A 21,235-nucleotide genomic window follows, 5' to 3' on the forward strand; every position below is an offset into this window, starting at 1 on the left:
ATAATTAGCCAGGGCACTAACTGCTAATTAGTGGTATAAATATTTTGTCTCCCTGAACATCTAACAATGGCTATAGATAAGATTTAAAAAATATATTGTTCATGGTTTTGGTCAAAGTTTTGGTGGATGTTCCCTAATGACATCCACCAAAACTACATAACATCTAAGCACCTTTTAAATACGTGAAATATCTGCATAAAATTGCGTAAAATGTTTTATAATACTACAATCGAACAATAAATTTATACTTACCATTTCTTTAGTAAAAAGTTTTGACGCAATTTCCCAAACAAATAATACACTTGGGTCATCGGGATAAGTCGGCATGTTGTCGTAGCTTCGTAATTTTTTTCCATCATCCCATCTCAGTCCCTCTCGACAAAGGTGGTTTTGGTGGATGGAATCTAATGCTGACCGGTGGAGTCATGGTTCGAGCTTGGGACCATGTATCGTATTTCGCTTTCTTTTTTCCTGTCGATCTTTTTGGTTGCAGCTTGCACCACTTGTGCTGGCTTCGATGATTCCATTGAAAGGGGAATTACTCGTTAAAGCCGACTGTTCTCCAGATTGCCGCCAGTGACCTGGCCCAGGGTACGAGTCAGACATTCAAATAAAAACGTCGCTCAATTTCCTCGTTTCCTTCAAATGAAAACAGAGGGTCAGATTTCCTGCCATCGCGCGCGCCAGACTACACCAGCGGACCACAGTGTTCTTTCTCGCTTGAATTTTATCTAGACATGTCTTGCGTACGATGACAGCTTAATGGTTAAAAAACAAGATTGTTCGGTGTGCTAAAAATTGGAAGCCTGCAAGGCAGGACATCGGCTTTTTTGAAGATTGGCGAAATTTTGGCGATCCGCAAAAAGTTGGCAAGGTTTTAAAATGGGGGGTAGGACTTATTTTACACTACTTGTTGACAGATTTCTCGCTTAAACAAACAAAAAGCTCTAATGCGACCGTGGCCGTAGTAGGTTCGGTCTATTTGAATCTAAGTCGTAAACATGAAAAAATTTAACAAAATTTACACTGGACTGACTTTGCTACTCTCCTTATCTTCGAACAGATCAAACGGAAAATACCAAAGAACAACAAATCCCAATAATTAAGTATTTTAGATCATTTTCATACATGGCGGATAAAAATCATGTTCGTGACTATAAAGAGCTGTTTTTCACCAACGGCTGAATAGAAATTAAAAATGTGATGTGAAATATGTCTCCCATTTCGACGAGAGAGCATTTTAGTTTTGGATGATTTTGAACAATGCTTAGCTAAACGGATGGTATACTTTGTAACGTACCATCATTAATTTGATTCGAACAAACAGATATGATTCAAATATCGATTTTTCAGGGAAGCCTTTTTTTTTTGTCAGAGTGCCCTCAACAGTGCCAATGCAAAGTCCTTAAAGGTAACATGAAGAACTTAGTATCGGCCGACTGTGGAACGAAACAGCTTAAGTCAATTCCAGAGAAAATTCCCCGAGCTACAGGAAAACTGTAAGTTCTTAATACATCATATAAGTTTAGGTAACGACATGATTTCGAGTACAATTTGATGTTAATAAATACTAAAAATTTTAAAAGACAACAAAATTGCACGAGTCCGTCTTTGACAGATTTACAATTGCGCTTATTTGTACCAAATTGCATTCGAAATCATGTCGTTACTTGTTAGTCTTGTTAATGCTTACATATGAAAAACTCATCACAGAAGTATGTCAAGAAGGACGAAATTTTGGCAGCGCCAATAAGAATTTATATGAAAAATGCAATCGTTTTCAGCCAATCAGACATGCGTAATTTTTTCATGTAAACGATTAAGCCTGACATTTGGCCTTTGCTCGAATTTGGAAGTGGCACAATGATTGCCTAAAGTACGAGAAGGTTATACTAAAGACAAAATAATTTTATGGTCGTTTGTAATTTTATAAGAAATTTCATAAGAAATAAGAAGAATTACATTCCATAACTGTTCAACCAGATGCGTCGGGTGATTTTCCCTTTCTATCTGCATTCAGAGTGTTGAAATGAAAGAAGAGCCAACTGATTTACCTTAGAATGTAAAAAAAACCAGTGAAAGCATATTCAATGTATTTGAAAATGTTGTACAGGTTAATTTCAGTCAGATTTACGCAGGAGTTTAAGATATTGACTTTGTTTTACTTTCGATCAAGATTTTCTCTACTGGTTTCTTTTTTTGAACACTCATTCGGCAAAAACAGATGACGGTTTTTCTACTAGCTGCTGATTGTCCTTTCACAATTTGAGTTAAAACTGACTTTCTTTTTTGTTGCAGCACGCTCTCAAACAACAAATTGAAGCACTTGCCGAAGGAAGTTTTCAGCAGAAATTCTAATCTGATTAAACTGTAAGTCATATTGGCTTTGTCAACTTCTTTTTTATTTTGATGTATTGAAGATTAACGGATGGAAAATAATGTTTCATTCAGTGAGGTTCTTCGGGTGCGTTTCGCAAACCAAATTGCATAAATTTCGCAAATTAGCTAAATTCATGCATCATTGATTTACAAAATTTACTTTAAAAATTATTATGTCCGCTATTCCACGTAAAGGTCCACACATTGAGCTTGATCGTGAAAATATTAAGTTAGACCTTAGAGCCCACCTGCAAATGTTAAGTTGGTAGAAGGACAACAAAAACAACAACACCGGCAACTACAACCTGACAAAGAAAACCCGTTGAATCTAGTAACGAAATCAATGTCAATCTATCATTTCTCTTGGACATAACCGACGTATTTCCAGAGATAACCTCCATGTGATATGTAATTTCTGAGTGATGAGTAAACTTTGATAAGGTATCTATGTCGGACCATCAATATCAGAGTATTTATTCTTTTGCTCGATTCGAACGTAGAACATAAACACTGACGAGCGAAATGACCCTCACATGGGAAATAGATCATCCATGATAAACTTGGAAAAAATTCGTCCATCTTTACTATATTTTTAAAGCTCTCTTCCGGCTCTGTAAGACTTTTAGGTAGAAAAAACTTAATGCCTTAAGTAAAGCAGCTTGGAAAGTTACACGGCGAGATAAGTAAAAGAAAACGATATTGAGATCAGCTGAAAATTTGGACTTCAGTAAATTTCTTAAGTTCATTATTTCATATCGTACTCAAAGAACACTTACCATTGCAGTGTAAAAATACTCGAACTAAACAGAGAATCGTCGATATATCTTAGATCAGCTTTATACAAAGTGCTCTGCATGAGAAGCATATCAGTTTATTGCTAAGAGCCAAGTAGTAGATCGGACCCAGTTTAAGCCTTCGGAGCTAATCTCTATATTCATGGGAAAAAAGTCACTTAGAGCTGTTACACAAAGTGAGACAGAATTACTTCTGAGCGCAGCATTGAAATTACTATAAGAATATAAACACTTGCTTCTGATCCTTGCTGTGGAGGAAAAATTGATGTTACATGTATTTACTATCCTCTAAGATAGCCAAAAAAACATTTCGGGTGTTTCCGTGAGCATCATTACCATGGCATATTTATTTATTTTTTATTTGCTGGTTTTGGTAAACAGCAAAAGCGTTGGTCAAATTAAGCTCTGGTATTTTCGAAAATTATCTTTAGTATATAATTAATCTTTTCAAGTGTACACGCTCCCTTTGATCGAGGCCAAGTGAAAGAAAATCGTTTTTGGTCATCTCATTACGAAAACCCATGGCCGTTACGGAGGCTTTAAGAAAATTTCCTATTTTTAATAAACCCAAGATTTAATAAGGTCGGGCATTTTATTTCCGTGCCGCAGAAATTCACAATTTTAACTATGCGGTATTTTAAAAACAACCTTATGTTTAACTGTATGAGCTTGTCACTCAAAAGCGAGTTTATTGATCACACCTTTTCTTCATGCTAAACTACAATTAGCACATAAAGAGGTAGGTTTGTTTAAGTCTTTGAAAACAAAAAAAGCTTGTAAGGTAGTTTCAGCACTATCGTAGCTTTTCGATAATTTATGGTGGGTCCAAATTTATTCCACTGATATTTTTAAAAGTTTCTAAGAGCTAAGTCATGATATGCTGACTGTTAGTGAATAATCAAATCTTGCGTTCACCGAACTCGTTTTTGGGTGATATACACGGAAAGCTAGAACTGGATGACACTGTAGTAGACTGAAGTGTTGCTATGGTAATCGTTTGAGCCAAAAAAAACTGGTCAAAACTTGTTAAGCAATTGTTCGCTACGGATATTCCTCGTGGATGTGGAATTGGTTAAAACGTTCAAACCGAATTGTTGGAGGAGGTTTACTGATCTATTAGTTGATAAAAGTTATCTTGTTTAAATGGTCACTGCTTGATCGAAAAGGTGAATGGCAGAAGGATAATCCTGATGAATGTACATTTCATCAGATCTTTTCAGCCATTATGAGATCGGCAAATGGTTTGAAGTTAAAGGAAAAACTCATAGCTGATTCATTTGTACGTGAAGCTCAAATTAACAAGCACCATACGAACAGTGCGAGTCTCTTATATATTTATAATGAGTTGGAATCTGAACATCCCGTCAAAAAATATAAAACAGTACAATATTTCTTAGATTGGCAACTTCTCTTGTACAACTTAGTCCACTTACATTTCATATTTATTTGGAGTCCGGTAAGAGTCTTATCTACATCCCTTGGGGACTTAAGTGTACCATGGTAACTGGATAACAAAATGTCGTTTATCATGGTTAGATCCAGTTATGAAATTAATTCAAACAATACAATTCGATAATGCTCACTATGTGTCACCAACTCGTTCAACATGATGACATAACTGGTAAATAATCTTCGCTTTTTAACCCTCTTTAGCCCATTGAGTCGATAATAAGGTTTCATATTCCTGAGGTGGTGTGATTTTACCAAGGAATGTTTTGGCTTTAAAACATGCGTTATTTATTAGGATCATGGTGTGCCTGTGACATACCAGTTTCGATTCCGGGTACAAGTTTTTGTTTTTGTTTTGGAAAATTCTTATAGTTTTATCTTTAGACAGCTTATTCAAACATTGAGCTCTATCAGAACTTTCCTCGCAAAAGATATTAACTTTACGAATATCCTTTAGTTTCAAAGCTTAAACTTAAACATGAGTTCTGGAGATGGTCCAGGTGGTAGTCTCAGGCTGGGATATATTTGAAATGTTAACGTCTCTAGGACAGCCCCGGCCGAATTGAATTGGAGGAAAATAGTTTTTCATTGAAGTACTCTTGTCCCTTGATCTCTAGTTTAGTTTCCATGAAGGTACACGCATGAACAAGTAATCAAGATAATTGATTCAAATCCTCACCCCTCTTAAATGTTGTCTATGCTCCTCCTCATAAAAAAAACCGCACCAAAGTCAAATTTCCGCCCTCTCCAGCACGTCAGTAACCCAATCATGTTTCCTGGGATTAGCTTGAGGAAGATTTTAGTTGTTCGATTTTTTCTAGATTGACCTCTGTTTTTCATATCTTGATGTTGCTTATCAAATGGATGACACATGGGAGGGAGTTAAGAAAGTTCAATCTTCGCGCCGGCGTCCATCGGGCAAAATAAGTTTTTCGATCCACTATGCGCTTGAAAAACATTCTCCTTCGCACAGCTAACGCTCGAGCTTAGCTTCAAAAACTGGGCAAGGCAAAAAATTAAGACTCATTCCTTGTCTTTTTGAATACCACACTTTTTGCGCTTATGTGCTCCCATACAAGAGATGACAATTCTTTTTGCTCCCGCACCAGCCATAAAACTACCTCTGCTGCCTAAGAGCTGTGTTTATATGTTTATTTTTTTTTTGGAAATGTTCGGTCATAAAATGAACAAGTTAAAGTAGACGGTAAAGAAAGTGATATTAACATCCTAAACTTTGAAAACAGCGCGACGCTTTTCCAGTGGCAATTAATCACCTCTCTCTCTCTCTCCCCATACCACGTTGTTTTTGTCTTCCAATCTCTTATCGCGTAAATACCCAAGGATCCTAAACTTGGGCAAAATTTGTTGCACAGAAACAATATCGCCTGACGTGGTCACCTACAGGTGCATTTTCGACCATGCGATTGAATGGTCCTTAGGAAAAACGAGCAATAAGCAGTAGTACTTTAAGCGGTGAGGACGGCAACTCCGAGGAAGCCGTTCAAAAATGAATTTATTCATATTCGACTTTAACATTGGTCAGTTTGCGTTTTGAACATACGACCAGCGAGTTTAAAAGGATTCTAACAAAGGGAGATCTAAAAATATCTGCTTTATTTCTTTAAATTCGAGCGTTTTAATTTTCGTCAGGCAATGAGTCTGATTAAAGTATTTGCCTTCTTTAAAAAAGAACAGCTTCCCTAAGCTTCCCTCTGTGATGGGGGTGTTACTAAACAGAGTAACGGGGCAAGGAGTAACGGAGTAACAAGAAAACGAGTAACAGAACTATGCTCTTGTATATTAAGTGATTTCGGAGCAATCTGAGACAGAAAACACCTCAGGATTTACTTTAGTTTTTCCAATCGCTCCTCACCTTTAACACGCGAATTTTGTAACGTCAGTTAAAAAAATGAACTCACATTTTACCTACGAATTTCACAATACTCTAAAGTAATATAGTTTGTTTCTTGTTGTCAAAATTATCTCGAAACTGAATATGGAACACAGCGTTAAATTAGTAATGGAAATTTAAAAAATAAGCCGTTGTCGTTAAAGTTCTCCAGACAACGCAAAGTTTGGATATTTCACGTTGTTGTTTTGCGGAGGACGAAAATAAATTTACAAAGGTTTATAGCGGACGTGCACAGCCATTTTTTTGCTCATTAAACCTTTCGTTTAGTGACATTGCCGTTGCCTTTTCCGTCGTGATTTTCTTAAACTCCCTATTATCCGGGAACACCCACGGAGCGGCAGTGACCGTAGCTTTTGCCAATACACTCTTCATGACAAAAATAGAAAAAAAGTATTATCAATCAGAGCACAACTAAACCTCTTGTTTGGAAGAGGTACTATGACGACATTTTCTGCCGTGTGTAGGGCACAACCAAACACATAATAGAAGAATTTGCAAGACGGGCAAACATGTACCACCATCCACGATCAAATTTACGGCGGAAAGGTCAGACTCGGAAATTATATTCTTTGGCATAAGTCGTACTTGAGAAAGGTTTTAAACTTTTCTACGAAAAAAGACCATCGAAATGGGTAACTGCAACCGGAAAGGAAAACTATGTAGTCGAAGGAATATAGAGCCTCACTACTGAGAGGTAAATGTCGGTGTTTTGAGAAAATGAGAACTGAAGTAGAACAGAAATTAGAGTGCATGTTTACTGCTCAGAGAAATAGATATCACAATCATGTGTCCTGTTGCGGAGAGCTTCAATAATTTGCAAAAATATATCACATCAAATTGTGAGGGATACTAATAATTGAAGGCCATCCATGTCGAAAGCGCGAAGATCTAAGAAATTCCCTCGTGTTTTTCAAATTTATCGTGTTTCAAATCGACAAAGGTGTTAGAAGTAATTTCCTAACACTCATCGTTCAGTTGACTATTTCTTTTATTCTCTCTTTTATTACGCAAGTTCATACAACAGGGACTGGCTCTGATCTCTCGAGGAAAGTGTGGGTCACCGCTTATAAAGGTGACACTTACTGAGCTGTCAGTTTCTAGCCTTCGTCATGCTTTTACACTTAGCTAGCGAGTCACGCTAAACTACGCAGAACGGAGTTCGCATCCTTAGTAGATACCTTCGCGATGTTTATGCTTTACAAAATGTCTTTCTAATTTAAATTTCTTGGTCTTACGGCCAAGTTCGTGCAAAACAATAACAAGATTGACAATATAAAATTTATAATAAACTTACTGACAGAATTAAAATCATACTTGAAAAGATATCTTAAGAGAAAATAGTCCTTGAAGAGGGTCTGAATGGGGGTACTTCGATAACACTAAACACTTATTTTTTTGGCTATATAACATTAAACAGTTAATTTTTAGCCATTTAAACACTAACATTAAAAAATTCGTCGTAACATTATTTTTTTCTCATAAACAAACAAACTACTCCCTAAAAGGAGAAATATCTATGTTGGGCCTATGTTTATTGTATCAAAGAGGTTTTTTTGACCATTTTCTAACAATTCGGGATTATTTCAAGACTTCCGAAGAGTGAGGAAGATATCCGAAAGCTGCCGAAGATGTCCGAAAGCTGTCGAAGATGTCTGAAGGCTGCCGAAGATGTCCGAAGGCTGCCGAAGATGTCCAAAGACTGCCGAAGATGTCCACTGAGACTGCCAAAGATGTCCACAAACTTATTACAGACGATATTTGAAGACTACCGCAGTTTTGGCTTGTATAACTCATAACAGTTCTATTCTTAAAGCGCTTTTACAGCGAGGATACACCAAAATGAAATTTAACATAAATGAGTGTTTAAATTTGACTAGTAATGAATGCAATGACAGAATATTTCTTTTACCAATAAGATCGGCTATATTTCTCAGAATGTATAATGGTCAACAAAAATGACAGGCATGTCACTCCATCCTGGCCAAAAACATTTGATTATATTCCATACCTGAATAGTCCTGATTGTCCTGATAGTCCCAATTGTTTCTAGAGATCAAGGCGGAAATGAATGCGGGCGACGCGACCAAATCTGCTGAACGTTATGTCTGTATCATTATCCGCATCGCTCTCCGAGTCGGTGTCGAATTAATCCTCTTGCTCGGGGAGGTGTGTCACGTCACCAACTGCGACAACTCCGAGCATGCTTTCGTCAACAAAGGTGATTCTCGGTACTTCGTTTGTAGTTCGTGGAATATTTGTATCCTGGTCGACTGGTTCTTCATTGTCTGTCCCTGGATCATCTTAAACATCCTCTTGGAATGTTACTTTAGTACACGATGGCGTACTGGGATATAAAGCTAGCGGCAGGGCTCCTGCTTTGTCTTTTGTTGATTCGCTTCTTACCGTCCTTGACAGGTCGATACCTGTCAACCAATTCCTTCATGGCTGCCTCAATGTTGGGGTCAACGTTATCAGCTGAAGGAGGTTTCATCACATTTACGTCCCGTAACTCCACTCTGGATTTATGCACTGGATAATAGGACTTTTCAAGTGTGAAGTACTTCGCATCCCGCTTCGTTGTTCCCTTTAAAGATTCCTTTGAAATTGTTCCAAAGTCTTGAGCATACTGAAGAGCGGTGAAAGTCTCGTTTTTGAAGTGGGAGATTGCATGAAGGTTCTCCCTCTGAGTTGTTAGCAGCGTACGCAGGTCAATGTCACCAAGATAGTCCTCGTTTACATTCTTAACGTTATCTCGTAGCTGTTCCATACCTCTTTCGAGAAGCACCAATGACTCCTGTGTTTTTCTGGAAACAGTTCCTTCAGGGCCATTTATTGTTGCTGTTTCTTTCATTTTATAGTGCTGCCTTACTTCAGCGACTGTGTTTTTAATATAAGCATTTACAGATGAAACATTGCACACAGCATCTTGAAGAGATAATTGGACCGCGTCGATCGTATGTGCACCCAATCAAACTAGCATAGAGACATTCGAGGTTGCGAAGAAAGGACACTTTGCCAGTAAGCCCCGAAACTAGTTTGACTGTTTCAGCAGCTATATCAGAAAAAAAAAATTTTCTACAAGGAACAGATTGCATGAACTTGTGTAAATGAACAGCTTTCTTCAATTCCATCAACGGTTCCTTCATGGCCAGTACCCAACAAGGTCTCGAATGTTGCACTTAAGGGATTAAAGGTCTTAACCTTTTGATCTTTGTTCTCGGTGAAAACAATGTTGCCCTCGTAACCATACAGCCTCTTGATTTCCTTACAAGAATCTGAGGAATTCCGCAAGAGGAATTCCACAAGAGTCGCTCAACATTGACAGAATCGAGGTTACAACCATATAACCCCTCAGCTGCGCCAGTTGCTGCCAAGTATGCTGATTGCCGCAGAACATAAAGAGATTCAATACTTGTCACGTCATTGGAGTAGTTTATCTGTCTCAGCCTACTACTGATGATAGCCACTCCATTGTACTCTAACTCCAGCTGCATTATGCTTCTCTGCTCATCATCTGCACACAAGAGGATATCCTTACTTGCCGCACAGATGGAAGTTGGTTTACTTAAAGGTGGGTTGATCTGGATAATTTTTTTATTCTCGACTTGTGCAGCTAAAGATCTCAGCTGTGTCGTCAACCGCTTCTGTAGAACTGGACCTGTACCCTCAAGTGACAATCTGAAACGACTAAGCTGCGAAAGCAAAGCAGCTCGCGATTTTAGGCGTTCGGGTTTGAAAAGTACTTCGCCTTTCAATTCAATGAAACGGATTGCTGATGAGCCTCTCTCTGCAACGAAGACTACGCCATTGGTAAAACATAGGTCCCGCGCATTCTTGAATACTTCCCTCCGAACATTTACTTCGACTGGTCGGTGTAAATGCAGTTCTACGAGACTATCGAGAGTCGAAATCGTAGTCTAGCGCCAGCACTTTGCCTTGTGGCCCAATTTTAAGTGCAATTGGTCTTTCGCAAACACTACTTTGGTTGGATTTCCAGAAGCGATACTTTTCAGGAACTATTGTGTCGATTACCAAACGTATCCCCTTAAGTACATCTAGTACTGAGGGTCTAGTAAGGCGCATTATCAGTTCTAAGGACAAGAGCATTTTAGCTTTGGCTCACTGTTCGCGAGTGATTTTCTTGATTTTCTTGCAGAATTTAAAAGAGCAGATAAATTAGAAAATGCTTAAAAAAAACTTTGGGGTCTCCTTTCAAACACTAAACAGTATTTTTTTTAAGAACAGTAAACATGAAAAAAATGGCCAATTCAACAGTAAACACTAAAAGATATAGGCAAATAACACTAAACACTTAACCCCATTCAGACCCTCCTTGAAGACTGTTGCATAACAGCAGAATAAACACAAAATTCGGAGAAGAAAGGGCACACCCAAGGTACCGCCCCTAAAAGAGCTACGTGCCAGTCGTATAAGTTATCTGATTACAAATTCACTGCAGAAGATGAAAAGTACTACATGTTTACTCTTTAAGTCACCTCTAAGAAAAAGAGGTGTCGAACGTGCTGAATTAAAATTTAAAAACTATTTTCCGTTGGCGTTCGCTTGTTTAGTTACTATTTATTGTTTTTGTTATTATGACCCAAGAATAAATTTGTGTACGAATTTGCTGTCAAGTAGGAAGAACCACAGCACGATAAATTGATGAAAAAGATGACATCTGTGTTACATGTGAGGTAGACATAATAGTCCTTGGGTAATTTCGGGAAATTTTCACTCCAATTCGGGCAGCATATTTAGAGACAGAAGAACTAAAATTTCATTGTTCGGACAACCATTTTGAACTTGGTCTGGTAAAATAGCCTTCGGCTTTCTTTAAATTTGAAAATATGGGAAATGAACCATTTGTTAATATTATAATGATTGTATAGGTTAAAAATTCCGTAAACGAACAGGACACAAAGTGTGAAGAGTACGATAGCTGTGATATAAATTATTTAAGCGAGTCTGCTAAAGTTAAATCAGACTTTTTGACGAATAAGGACATTTTTCAGAAGAAAAAAGTTCTCAATTACTCATTGTATCCTCCACAAACAATCACATTTGATCTCTATTTGATAGTCTTGCTTGAACCAATTTCACTCAGTAATATAACTGACCTCGGGGTGCAAGAATGATATTCCCTTCAAACGGTGTACTCTGCAGGTTGGTCGCAGTGTGAAAGTCTTGAATGGTAAGGCCAAGTTCAGAACGAGAACGTTGTTTGCTTCTCCTAAGAAGCAAAGCAAGTCAGGAGTGGTCTCGTGTGGCCCTAAAACTGACATTGCAAGAGTAGCGAAGAGAATTCAAAGAAAACTAAGTTTCCCTTTTTTTTTTTGTTCTGTTTTTTTTCGTGTTTACGCAAACTTTCTGAGGAAGAAATAACGGCAAATTTCCATTTTTTTTGGTTATTATTCCAGTTGCTTCAAAGCTACAGTGTAATAAACCCTTCATCTCCGAAAGCTAGGTAGCGTATGGTATAAAAGTGAATTCCAAAGCTTGGAATTTGCTTAACTTTGCATCGTTATTTGGGCAGTCTTCATTTTCAGAGTCGCATGGAAGATTACAGTGCCTAAAACTCAGAATTTGATTTTGTTTCCCTCGGCGTGCGAAATCTTGGTAGCTCCGTAAAAATTCGTTTAAAACCCAAGTGTGGGAACCTGCGTTCATACCATTGATTGCCTTATACTCCTAAAAATTTTGCTTTTCATCACAGTTTTGAAAACGAAAATTCTTGCTAGGTGCCAATTTTGTCTTTTAACAAAGTTCACGACTGACGAGCGTTGACAATCACCCCGTGATTTCTTTTATTTAACTCGATTTTTTCCGAAATCTACCTGCCCCACCCGAGCACTTTACAGTGCTTTTGATGTTTTCGCTCATTGGAAAGGATTTTCTTTAATCGCAAAAGTCAGGGTAGTACTAAGAAATGTCCCCCGACGACAGATTTTATCCACTAAGAAAACACATCTCGGAAAATTTTTTCCAAGTGCAACTAACGCCTATGACACAAAAGTGTACAAAGGCAAGAGATTTAACCAGGAATCGACCCTTGACGTGCAAGTGCATAAAAATAACAAAGAGACAGAGACCTTCCAATGCAGGTGCCGAGAGGAGTTTTCTGATTAAATTTCCACTGAAATGCTGTATAGTATGGCCTCTGCAAACTCTCAGCTTGTTATCTTGCCAATCCTTAAGGCTTTCATTTCGTACAGGACGACCTCTTGTCGATGGCTTCGTTATCGCGAACATGGAATGATAAGGACAAAAAAAAACGAAGCAAATAGACGACAGATACTTAAATAAACTAAATGAGGTTATAAAAAACCGTTTCTCGGTCAAGATTGCAAAGATATATTTAGCCGAATAATATCACATATAAGTTGGCCTCCCTTTTTGTTATACAGAAAGTGTCGAGAATGGCCACTTCACAGCAGTGCATTCTGGTTGAGAGAGGTCGTTTAAAGAACGCTTGTGGTATACAAACACTGCAACACTGCTGATGAAACGCTTAAACGAAACGGTTTTAGCAAAAACGAAGACCCCCGAGAGCTAAGACACAAATTAAAAAATTCAACATTTCAAGACATCCTTTAGAAAATAAATAGTGAAGGACTGCATGTGGCTACTGGTATAGCACAAGTTTTAACACATTTTCTTATCTTATTGCAATTCCTTTTTTTGAGACTTGTTTCATACCAAAAGGCATTTCGCGATATAGAATATTCCGTCATTCCGTGTCTTAAGATATTCCACCATTCCTCGCATCGCAAATTTAGCGGCTCTTTCGGCATAAGCCGCTGATTCAAACAGAATAATGCTCTCTTTTTATGACGAAAAAAATTTTGCAAAGCCTTCATGATGTGCAGATCACATCTTTTGAGATATTTTTGCAAGGAAAAGTTTTGATTTCAATTATGCGTCGGTGGATGCTACTGTGAACTATTGTGAGATGTTTATCGTCTTTAGTAGTGTCACGGCAAGAGCTGAAAGATTATGTCTTCCGATCTGGGCATCTGATTTAAACGGTAAAACGCTCTCTCTTCACAGAAAAAAAATCTGCTTTGTTTCACGATGCGCCGATCACACCTATTTCTGAAAGGAAAACACTTTTTTTTTAATCGCGTGCAATCCTGAATTGATTGTGAGATGATTAACGTCTTCTATTGACTTCCGTAGTGTCACGGCAAGAACTGTAAAGTCGGTAAATATAATGTGCAAGTGGCTCTAAGCTAGAAATCACAAAAAGAGAGAACTTAACTGTGTATCGAATGCATATCGAATGCGAATGTCGAATCAATGAGACACACCGAAAAAATCAATAATTATGAGTAGCATCGGGAAACATCGGGTCGAAATTGGGTCAAGATCAGAATTCTATTGTTTCACTCACTCACTCACTCACTCACTAATTTCGACTACTCATGCGGCTTCGCCTCCTGTAGGAGGCAGTAGCCTCAAAAAAAACGGCTCAGAGGCGCATTCGCTGCGAGACCACCAGGAGGCAACAGCTGATAAACCGCTGAGGAACGGTTTAAGGCAAGCGCTTCAACAGCGGTGATGAAGGCCTGAAGACAACCGTTTGATAACTGTCTAAGGCAACCGCTTGAAGACATCGCTAGTGAGCTTTTAAATACAACCGCTATAATACCCCTGATGAATGCTCGACGTTAGTTGCCACAAAACCGCTCATAATGGCATGAAAACAGTCTCAACAATGAATATGGAAGCGATCCTCGAAGTAATGAACACTTCTTAAGCAGTAGTGAAAATATGGCCTGAAAAAAAAAATCAGACCTGAACGGGATTTTAACCCGTGACCTCTGCGATATCGGTGTAGCGCTTTACCAACTGAGCTAACAAGTCAACTGGGAGCTGATCATTATGTTGGTTCCAAATAAACCCGTGAAGTGATAAATAAATGACCGCAGAATATATGAAAATCATACAGGTGAACTGCAGATAAAGAAATGAATAGGAAAGCGATCCTCGCAGTAATGAATAATTCTTAAGCAGAAGTGAAAATAGGGCCTGAAAAAATTCAGGCCTGTACGGGATTTGAAACTTATTTTTACTACTGCTGAATTTTTTTCAGGCCCTGTTTTGACTACTGGTTAAGTAGTGTACATTACTACGAGGATCGCTTCCATATTCATTTCTTTTTCCGCTGTGCACATGTGTGATTTTCATATACTTACATTCATTTAGTCTTTACAATGTTACTCAGGACCACATAATAACAACCAGCACTAAAAACGCCCAGTAAAACCGCTATTCTTGAATAGATGTCACTCACTAGAAAATTAGTGCTCGTGGCTCAAATGAAAATTCAGTTAATATTTAGTGTGTTAATAAATCTTTTCTGAGAGTTCTGAAAGAATTTCACAATACATTCACGCGCTAATATCAACGTTACTCCTCATCGTTTCGACTGAAAGATTCTCTCTGGTCACTTGGCGTTTCAATAAACTATTCAGTCTTATCACCAGCGAGATTAAAGGAATATAACAACAGGTGATTTAAAATGAGTCCTCCAATTCTTTCAATATTCGAGTTTCGACAAGCGATTAATCTGATCAAAGTTTTCGCCATCTTTTAAAATTTGTACCGCTGCTTAGAAAACCAGATGGTGTGCCTTGAAATATTGGCAGATTAATTGAACGATGTTATTTTGCATCAGAATCTCTCGAGGGTAGAGTAACTTGATCTAATTATCCACTAGTGTGAGGTAAATACAAACATTATTATTTCGAAAAAGTATCAGGTGCTTTCAAGATGTAGCTAGGAAAACACACGTCGCAGACAGCACAGTTCACGCTTCGTTTAAATGACTGATTTATTCCAGGAACTTGTCCAACAACCAGTTACAGCATTTAACACGAGGAGTGTTCGCTGGCATCAAGGTTTTAACAATCTGTTCATTACTTCTTCAAATTTTTGAAGATAAGATTTTCATTCCAGCCAAGTAATTTAAATATTATGTGTCTCATGGTTTTGAAATCATTACCTCTACTCGGATTTGCAGATAGTATCAACCTCAGAAAATGCTTAATAAACAATGCTATTCGGCCTTAGAAGAATCGAATATTAGTAAGGCCAGGTTAAATTTTTAGCGAGATACATCCGATAACGTTAAAAATAGTTGCACATTATTGAAATCGTACCGAGAGTTTTTTCTATTATATACTTTGTCATGCACTATGCAGATATTCCTTTTAATCCGGATTATAATTCATTTAAATTACTACGGACTGACTCAACATTATTCTTTAACACAAGGTTGTTTTTGAGGAAGAGCCATCGTAACTTATTTTCGGTCGCTTCGAACATTTGCTTTTTTTTTCTTTTTTCAAAATACGTGAACAATCAGCACGTTGTATCAAGGTTTCTTTCAAACCGATAGAAAGTTTTTGCAAAATGCCGCGTACGAACGATTCCAATCGACAGAACACGTCTCTAGTGGAGCTTTTTATCTAAATTTTAAAATAGAAAAACTGCCCGAATCAGCTGTTGTGATATATTAATTTTAAAAACGAAGCGAGAAACCATCACTTTACAGTGTCAGCCACTGTTTCATCGATAGCTCAACTCAAGTTCGTTTATTAGCATATTTGAAGGGCATCTTTTTAGTATTTCCCCATCTTTTATTTTGGCTTGGTTCTCTTAACAGAAATAGAAAGTAAACGTTTTCTTCTTTGTGCATCGTTTACGGCGTCGAAGTTTCTCCTGCTCTGGCCCTTTAAACCCCTTTCCTGTACTGAGAAAGTACGGCTTGATTGTAAACACAAGAAACTTCTTCAGTTGCGTGGATTATTTGAGCTGTGGTACTGTCGCACTGGATTAAATGATATGGGAGTTTTTCTACCCAAAACTGACGTTCCTTCCCGAATTGGAAAGACACTCTAGGGCCCTCGGTAGCAAGTGGAATTTACACAAAGGCAACACAGTTTATTCAGTCCAGCGGATTTGACATCATATCAAGAAAAAAGTCAATAATCGTCTTTACCTTGTACCACTACTCGATTCGAAGATGGCAGGAAGCGATTGTGGCTCGGGGTATTGCTCCTTCTTTAGTGGATAGCATTCATACATGAGCGAGGCAACACTCACTCCTGAAATATCTAATTAACAAAGCTACATCTTAACAATTATAAGACTGGGGCATTTTTAACGATGATAATGATAATAACAATAATAATAATGATGATGATGAATCTAGATGCGCAAATTTCATAACATTTTCAACTGCGCATCACAAGAGTTAAAATATTACAATCAACTAAAGCTATGAAGAGAAGTGAATACGAGTGAATGGTTACCAAAAAGACTACATTATGATTAAAAGAGAAATTTGAACTGCAATAAAACGCCCCGATTAAAAATGCCCATCTAAAAAAGCGTGATTTCGATTGTATTTGCACCCCCTATATTCAGAGGAAGCGCATTCAAGAATTTAAATAGAACAGTAAAAATTGTTCACCTATAGGCTAGCTTCAGACTAAAAACAGGTATAACTTAAAGATAATCTGTCATTGGAAATTCTGAGATCATAATTAGATAAGAGGGAGCTTAAAATTTAATGAATCATAAAAGTAGTTGGAATCATTTCAAACTCCATTCTGTTTCTTATCGGTAGCCAACGTAACTAAAAAATAGGCGATGTTACATGGCAAAATTTTTGTTCTCTGAAAATCAGTCTAGCCCAAGCATTCTTTATCCGCTACAGTTTAGGTATTAAAAAAAAACTGGTGATACATACAGGAGGCTGATGCAGTAGTCTATTCGGGTTTTAATGAACGCACCAATGAGGGCCTCAGTTGATTATTGTGAGAGATATTTTCTAATGTGGTAAATAATGTCCACGTGAAATGAAAAGCTGCATATATTTGTGACGTTTGTTGGCATAGACAGCCTGGAATAAAACCAGACACAGATATTTTACTGCTAATGATGGGCACAGGTTCGATGTTCCACTCAACAACACGTTATTCAATTTTCCCAGTAATTATTGTGGTGTCCCAATAATAAGGAATTCGGTCTTGTTGCTGTTCAGTTTAAGATTATCGTTCAACATCCATAAACGGATGTTCCTTACACAGTGTTCGATACTTTTCATCGCAAGAAATGCGTCCATATCAAATGATCGCAGCTTCCTAAATGAGACAAGGTTAACTTTTAGGGTGGTCAAGCTGTTTTCAGTTTGAATAGCAGTGTCAGATTATCCGAAAACAGGATGTCAGACATACGTTGACCACTGATAAAGTTATCTGAGTTCCGCGTAATTATCAGATCCAGTACATGGCCCAGTTCATGTGTTGATTCCGACGCACGTCGATTTAATGATATCAACTCCAATAAATCAAAGAAATGACAAGTCGCCATGTGATTGTGATCATCAACACGGATATCGAAATCACCAGTAAAGAAAAGAGGATCACGAGATAAAATGATAGGTTCCAAGAAGTCTTAAAATTCCTCAATAAAACTGATGATGGTCTCAGGATTGATTCTTAGAGAACAGTCGACGATATATTAAGGCCAGTAAATTTCGAAGATTTGATGGAGACGAGATAGTCAGAACATTCAAAAGGCGTTCTTGAACGAAATGAGAGTTTGCGTAAAACCGACCAAAAAGCAGCTCATTATTTTTTTGATTCTTGCTTTCTTTTTTAAATGTCATTTGTCCTCGTTTTCTTGTTCAAATGTCTGAATGGTGCAACCGATCTCAATGTTCATGATTTTGTTTCCTTTCTTATCTTATGGGCGTCGCCTCGCAAAGGTTCTTGTGTACAATTCGCATCAGGCTTTACTTTGCTCTTTTTTAATAATTGTTCTTGCTGTGTCTTGTACTTTCGATTTTTATCGAGTGTTGTATTATTGTACTATTATTATATGAGTCATACCCAATAAAGCTGTTGAAAAAAAAAATTAAAAGTAAACAGAAGAAGCGTACCCCAACCTTAACGAGTACTTTTGGAGAAACTAAATAGCTTGAAGTCAGGAGAAGCTTTCGCATTGCAAATTACAGGGTCGTTATCCGATAACAAGGTTTCAGTTTTTAAAAATAAGTCAGCATTACATCAATAGATGTAATCAACAAATAATGCAGATTTATTAACAATAGAGCGAGCATTTAACGTGCACCTAGTCAGATGAGTATAGCCGTTATTGTCTGATGAAGATCGGACACACAATTAATCTGCGCAAGACTGGAATGATTGTGATGGTTCCGTCGTCTACGTTTGAAAGTACAACTATTTGTTGCTAAAGTCGTATTAATTGGACCAGCAACTAGTGTCGCCACTAGTTGCTGAGCGAAGGCGAGTGAGGTTAAAAGCGGAGAATGGTGCCGGTGTAAGATCTCCGACGAGTAAAGTCACCATGCCTTCCTGTAGAAGATGAAATTTCAAGATGGTGGGTCGAACTCAACGCTGACTGATAGCTTGCATGATACATATCTACTCTATCCGAGATCTCCGTGCCTTCATCGATGTTTAGGACACGGCATACTCAGGAAATGAAATTATCCGGATAAAATAGGGAGTGATTTAAACAAAAGCGCAGAGCAAATAGGAAACGGACGAAAATTGAGCCGGTGATACAATGACGACTACACGCCACTGCGCAAACTGATCTGTCTCTATATGTTGCATACACACATGCTCCTTTGCCACTGTGATTAGTAGCCGTTTCTCGATTCTCTGGTTCAGCCGTCTCCAAATTTATAAAAAAAAGATTGATTTCGCAGTCTTCAGTGAGCGTTCACACATACTTCTTTGCCACTGGGATTACTAGACTTTTCTCGATTTTCTGGTTCAGCTGTCTCCAGAGTAAAAAAAAACCATTCAATTTCGTAGTCTTAATCTGTGCTTCGGCGAGCATTTTCCTTTCCAGCCTCACACCGCTCGTCAGTCAAACTCAAAAGTTTTAAAAATAACTTTCATATTCTCGATACATTAAGACCAAGAATAATCCAGCCGATCACGCCCTAGGGAGATGCCGAGGAAATGACGAGGGACTAATCAAATCTTATAATCTCAGAGGGCCTGTGTTCTTACGAGGGAACAATTTCTATTTTTAGGAGGAGACATTTTCGATAATCAGATATGAGAACCTCAAATTAAGGTTATCGTGCGCACGACTACAGTCAAGAAGAAGTTTAGCCGCATCAACGGTATGTTAAGGTTCCCCGACTGGGAAAAGACAGTCAGATTGATAAATTATATGAGAGGAACTTTCATGAAGATCAAGTTGAAAATAGTTACCACCTCAATAACCGAACTACGAGAAACTGAAAAGCTTATCTTAAAAGAGTAAAAACAGACAACAGTCATGAATGAAGTCTAAGCCGTAAGGAATTGAATATTAAAATCCAAAGTAAAAGTTCCCAATAAGGTTTGATCCGATGATCAAGGATCGATGATCGATCGATGATCAAGGAACGTTGAGAATTGGTGGGAGGCTTGAAAATTAATTCCGCTTTACCATTAAGTCGTTTCCGGTCAAAGACTGATCGCAAAGCTAAATGCCCCCGCGATATGTTTTAATGGCTCTTCTTTGCTGTTTGCTTGCCATACAAAACTTGATCGTGGCTAGTCAACAATTACTTCTGGTTTTGTTGGGAAGGATTCGGCTTTTATGGATCATGAAGAATTTTACCTAGCTACTCAACAGTCGTCGACGCCGCCGTCGTTTTCACCCGTATTGGACATTTCCTCGACCTGTAGAATCCTGGTTTGAAATCCGCATGCACCAGCGTAACTTCCCTGCAGCCCTTTTCCGTAGACATTTGAAAGTGGAGAGAGAATCATTCGACAACTTATTTACGCTCTTAAGAGGCTACGTTCAGAGAGAGGCCAATCTTACATGAAACAATTTAGTCTGGTATCAATTACGAAATAGGATGACCAGTTGAAGGGTATCCGTCAAGAAACAATAGATTTTCTCGCCTGACAAAAAATTGCAGGCCTCCAAAGCTAGTTGATAGTATCTTTGAAGTTTGGTGGCACTTGCGAAAATTTTGGCGGGTCAAACAAATCTTTTGCATTGACAACAGTTTCGCGTTGAGAGATTTTTTTGCAAAACGAACAAAATTTCGCGTAGTGCGGACTGGCCCTAAGAATAATCCAGCCAATCACGCCCCAGGGAGGTGCCGGGGAAATGACGAGGAACTAATCAAATCTAATTGTCTCAGAGGGCCTGCATTCCTTTATGAGAGAATATTTCATTTTAAGGAGGAGAAATTTTCGATATTCAGATATGAGATCCTTGAGTCAAGGCTATTGTGCGCACGACCACAGTCAAGAAGAAGTTTAGCCACATCGACAGCGTGTCAAGGTTCTCCGACTGGGAAAGGGCAGTCAGACTGATAAATTATATGACAGGAACTTTCATTGAGAACAAGTTGAAAATAGTCACCACCACAGTAGCCGAAATACGAGAAGCTGAAAAGCTAATCTTTTTATAAAGAGTAACAACAGACAAGATTCAAGAGTTATGTATAAGCCGTAAGCAATGGAACGCTAAAAAACAAAAGTAAAAGTTCCCTATTTAGGTTGGATCGGATGATCAAAATCAATGATCGATCGATGATCAAAGAACGGTGAGAGTCGGTGGGAGGCTTGAAATTCCGCCTTACCATTCAGCGTTAGACATTCGATAATCTTAACGGAGCGTTTTCAATTAACATCTTATTAAAAACCAA

The 21,235-nt window shown here is 38.1% G+C and overlaps 2 protein-coding genes across 3 annotated transcripts in view; one reads left to right on the plus strand and one right to left on the minus strand.

Moving 5' to 3' along the window:
- The window catches only part of LOC149050738 (uncharacterized), an 85,515-nt gene that overhangs the window by 7,475 nt on the left and 56,805 nt on the right, over window positions 1–21,235 (plus strand). For both annotated transcript variants that reach the window (XM_089198306.1, XM_089198304.1), the window contains 2 exons: window positions 1,376–1,499; window positions 2,299–2,370. In XM_089198306.1, the coding sequence (XP_089054432.1) occupies window positions 1,376–1,499; window positions 2,299–2,370 (196 nt within the window). The remainder of the gene's footprint in view (window positions 1–1,375; window positions 1,500–2,298; window positions 2,371–21,235) is intronic.
- Window positions 8,369–9,537, minus strand: LOC149050739 (uncharacterized). The gene has a single exon (XM_089195974.1). The coding sequence runs from the start codon at window positions 9,383–9,385 to the stop codon at window positions 8,861–8,863; it is 525 nt and encodes a 174-aa protein (XP_089052100.1). The 5' UTR covers window positions 9,386–9,537; the 3' UTR covers window positions 8,369–8,860.

This window comes from Pocillopora damicornis, chromosome 2 (assembly GCF_964200805.1).
Source record: "Pocillopora damicornis chromosome 2, jaPocDami1.2, whole genome shotgun sequence".
In the NCBI taxonomy this organism is placed as follows: domain Eukaryota; kingdom Metazoa; phylum Cnidaria; class Anthozoa; order Scleractinia; family Pocilloporidae; genus Pocillopora; species Pocillopora damicornis.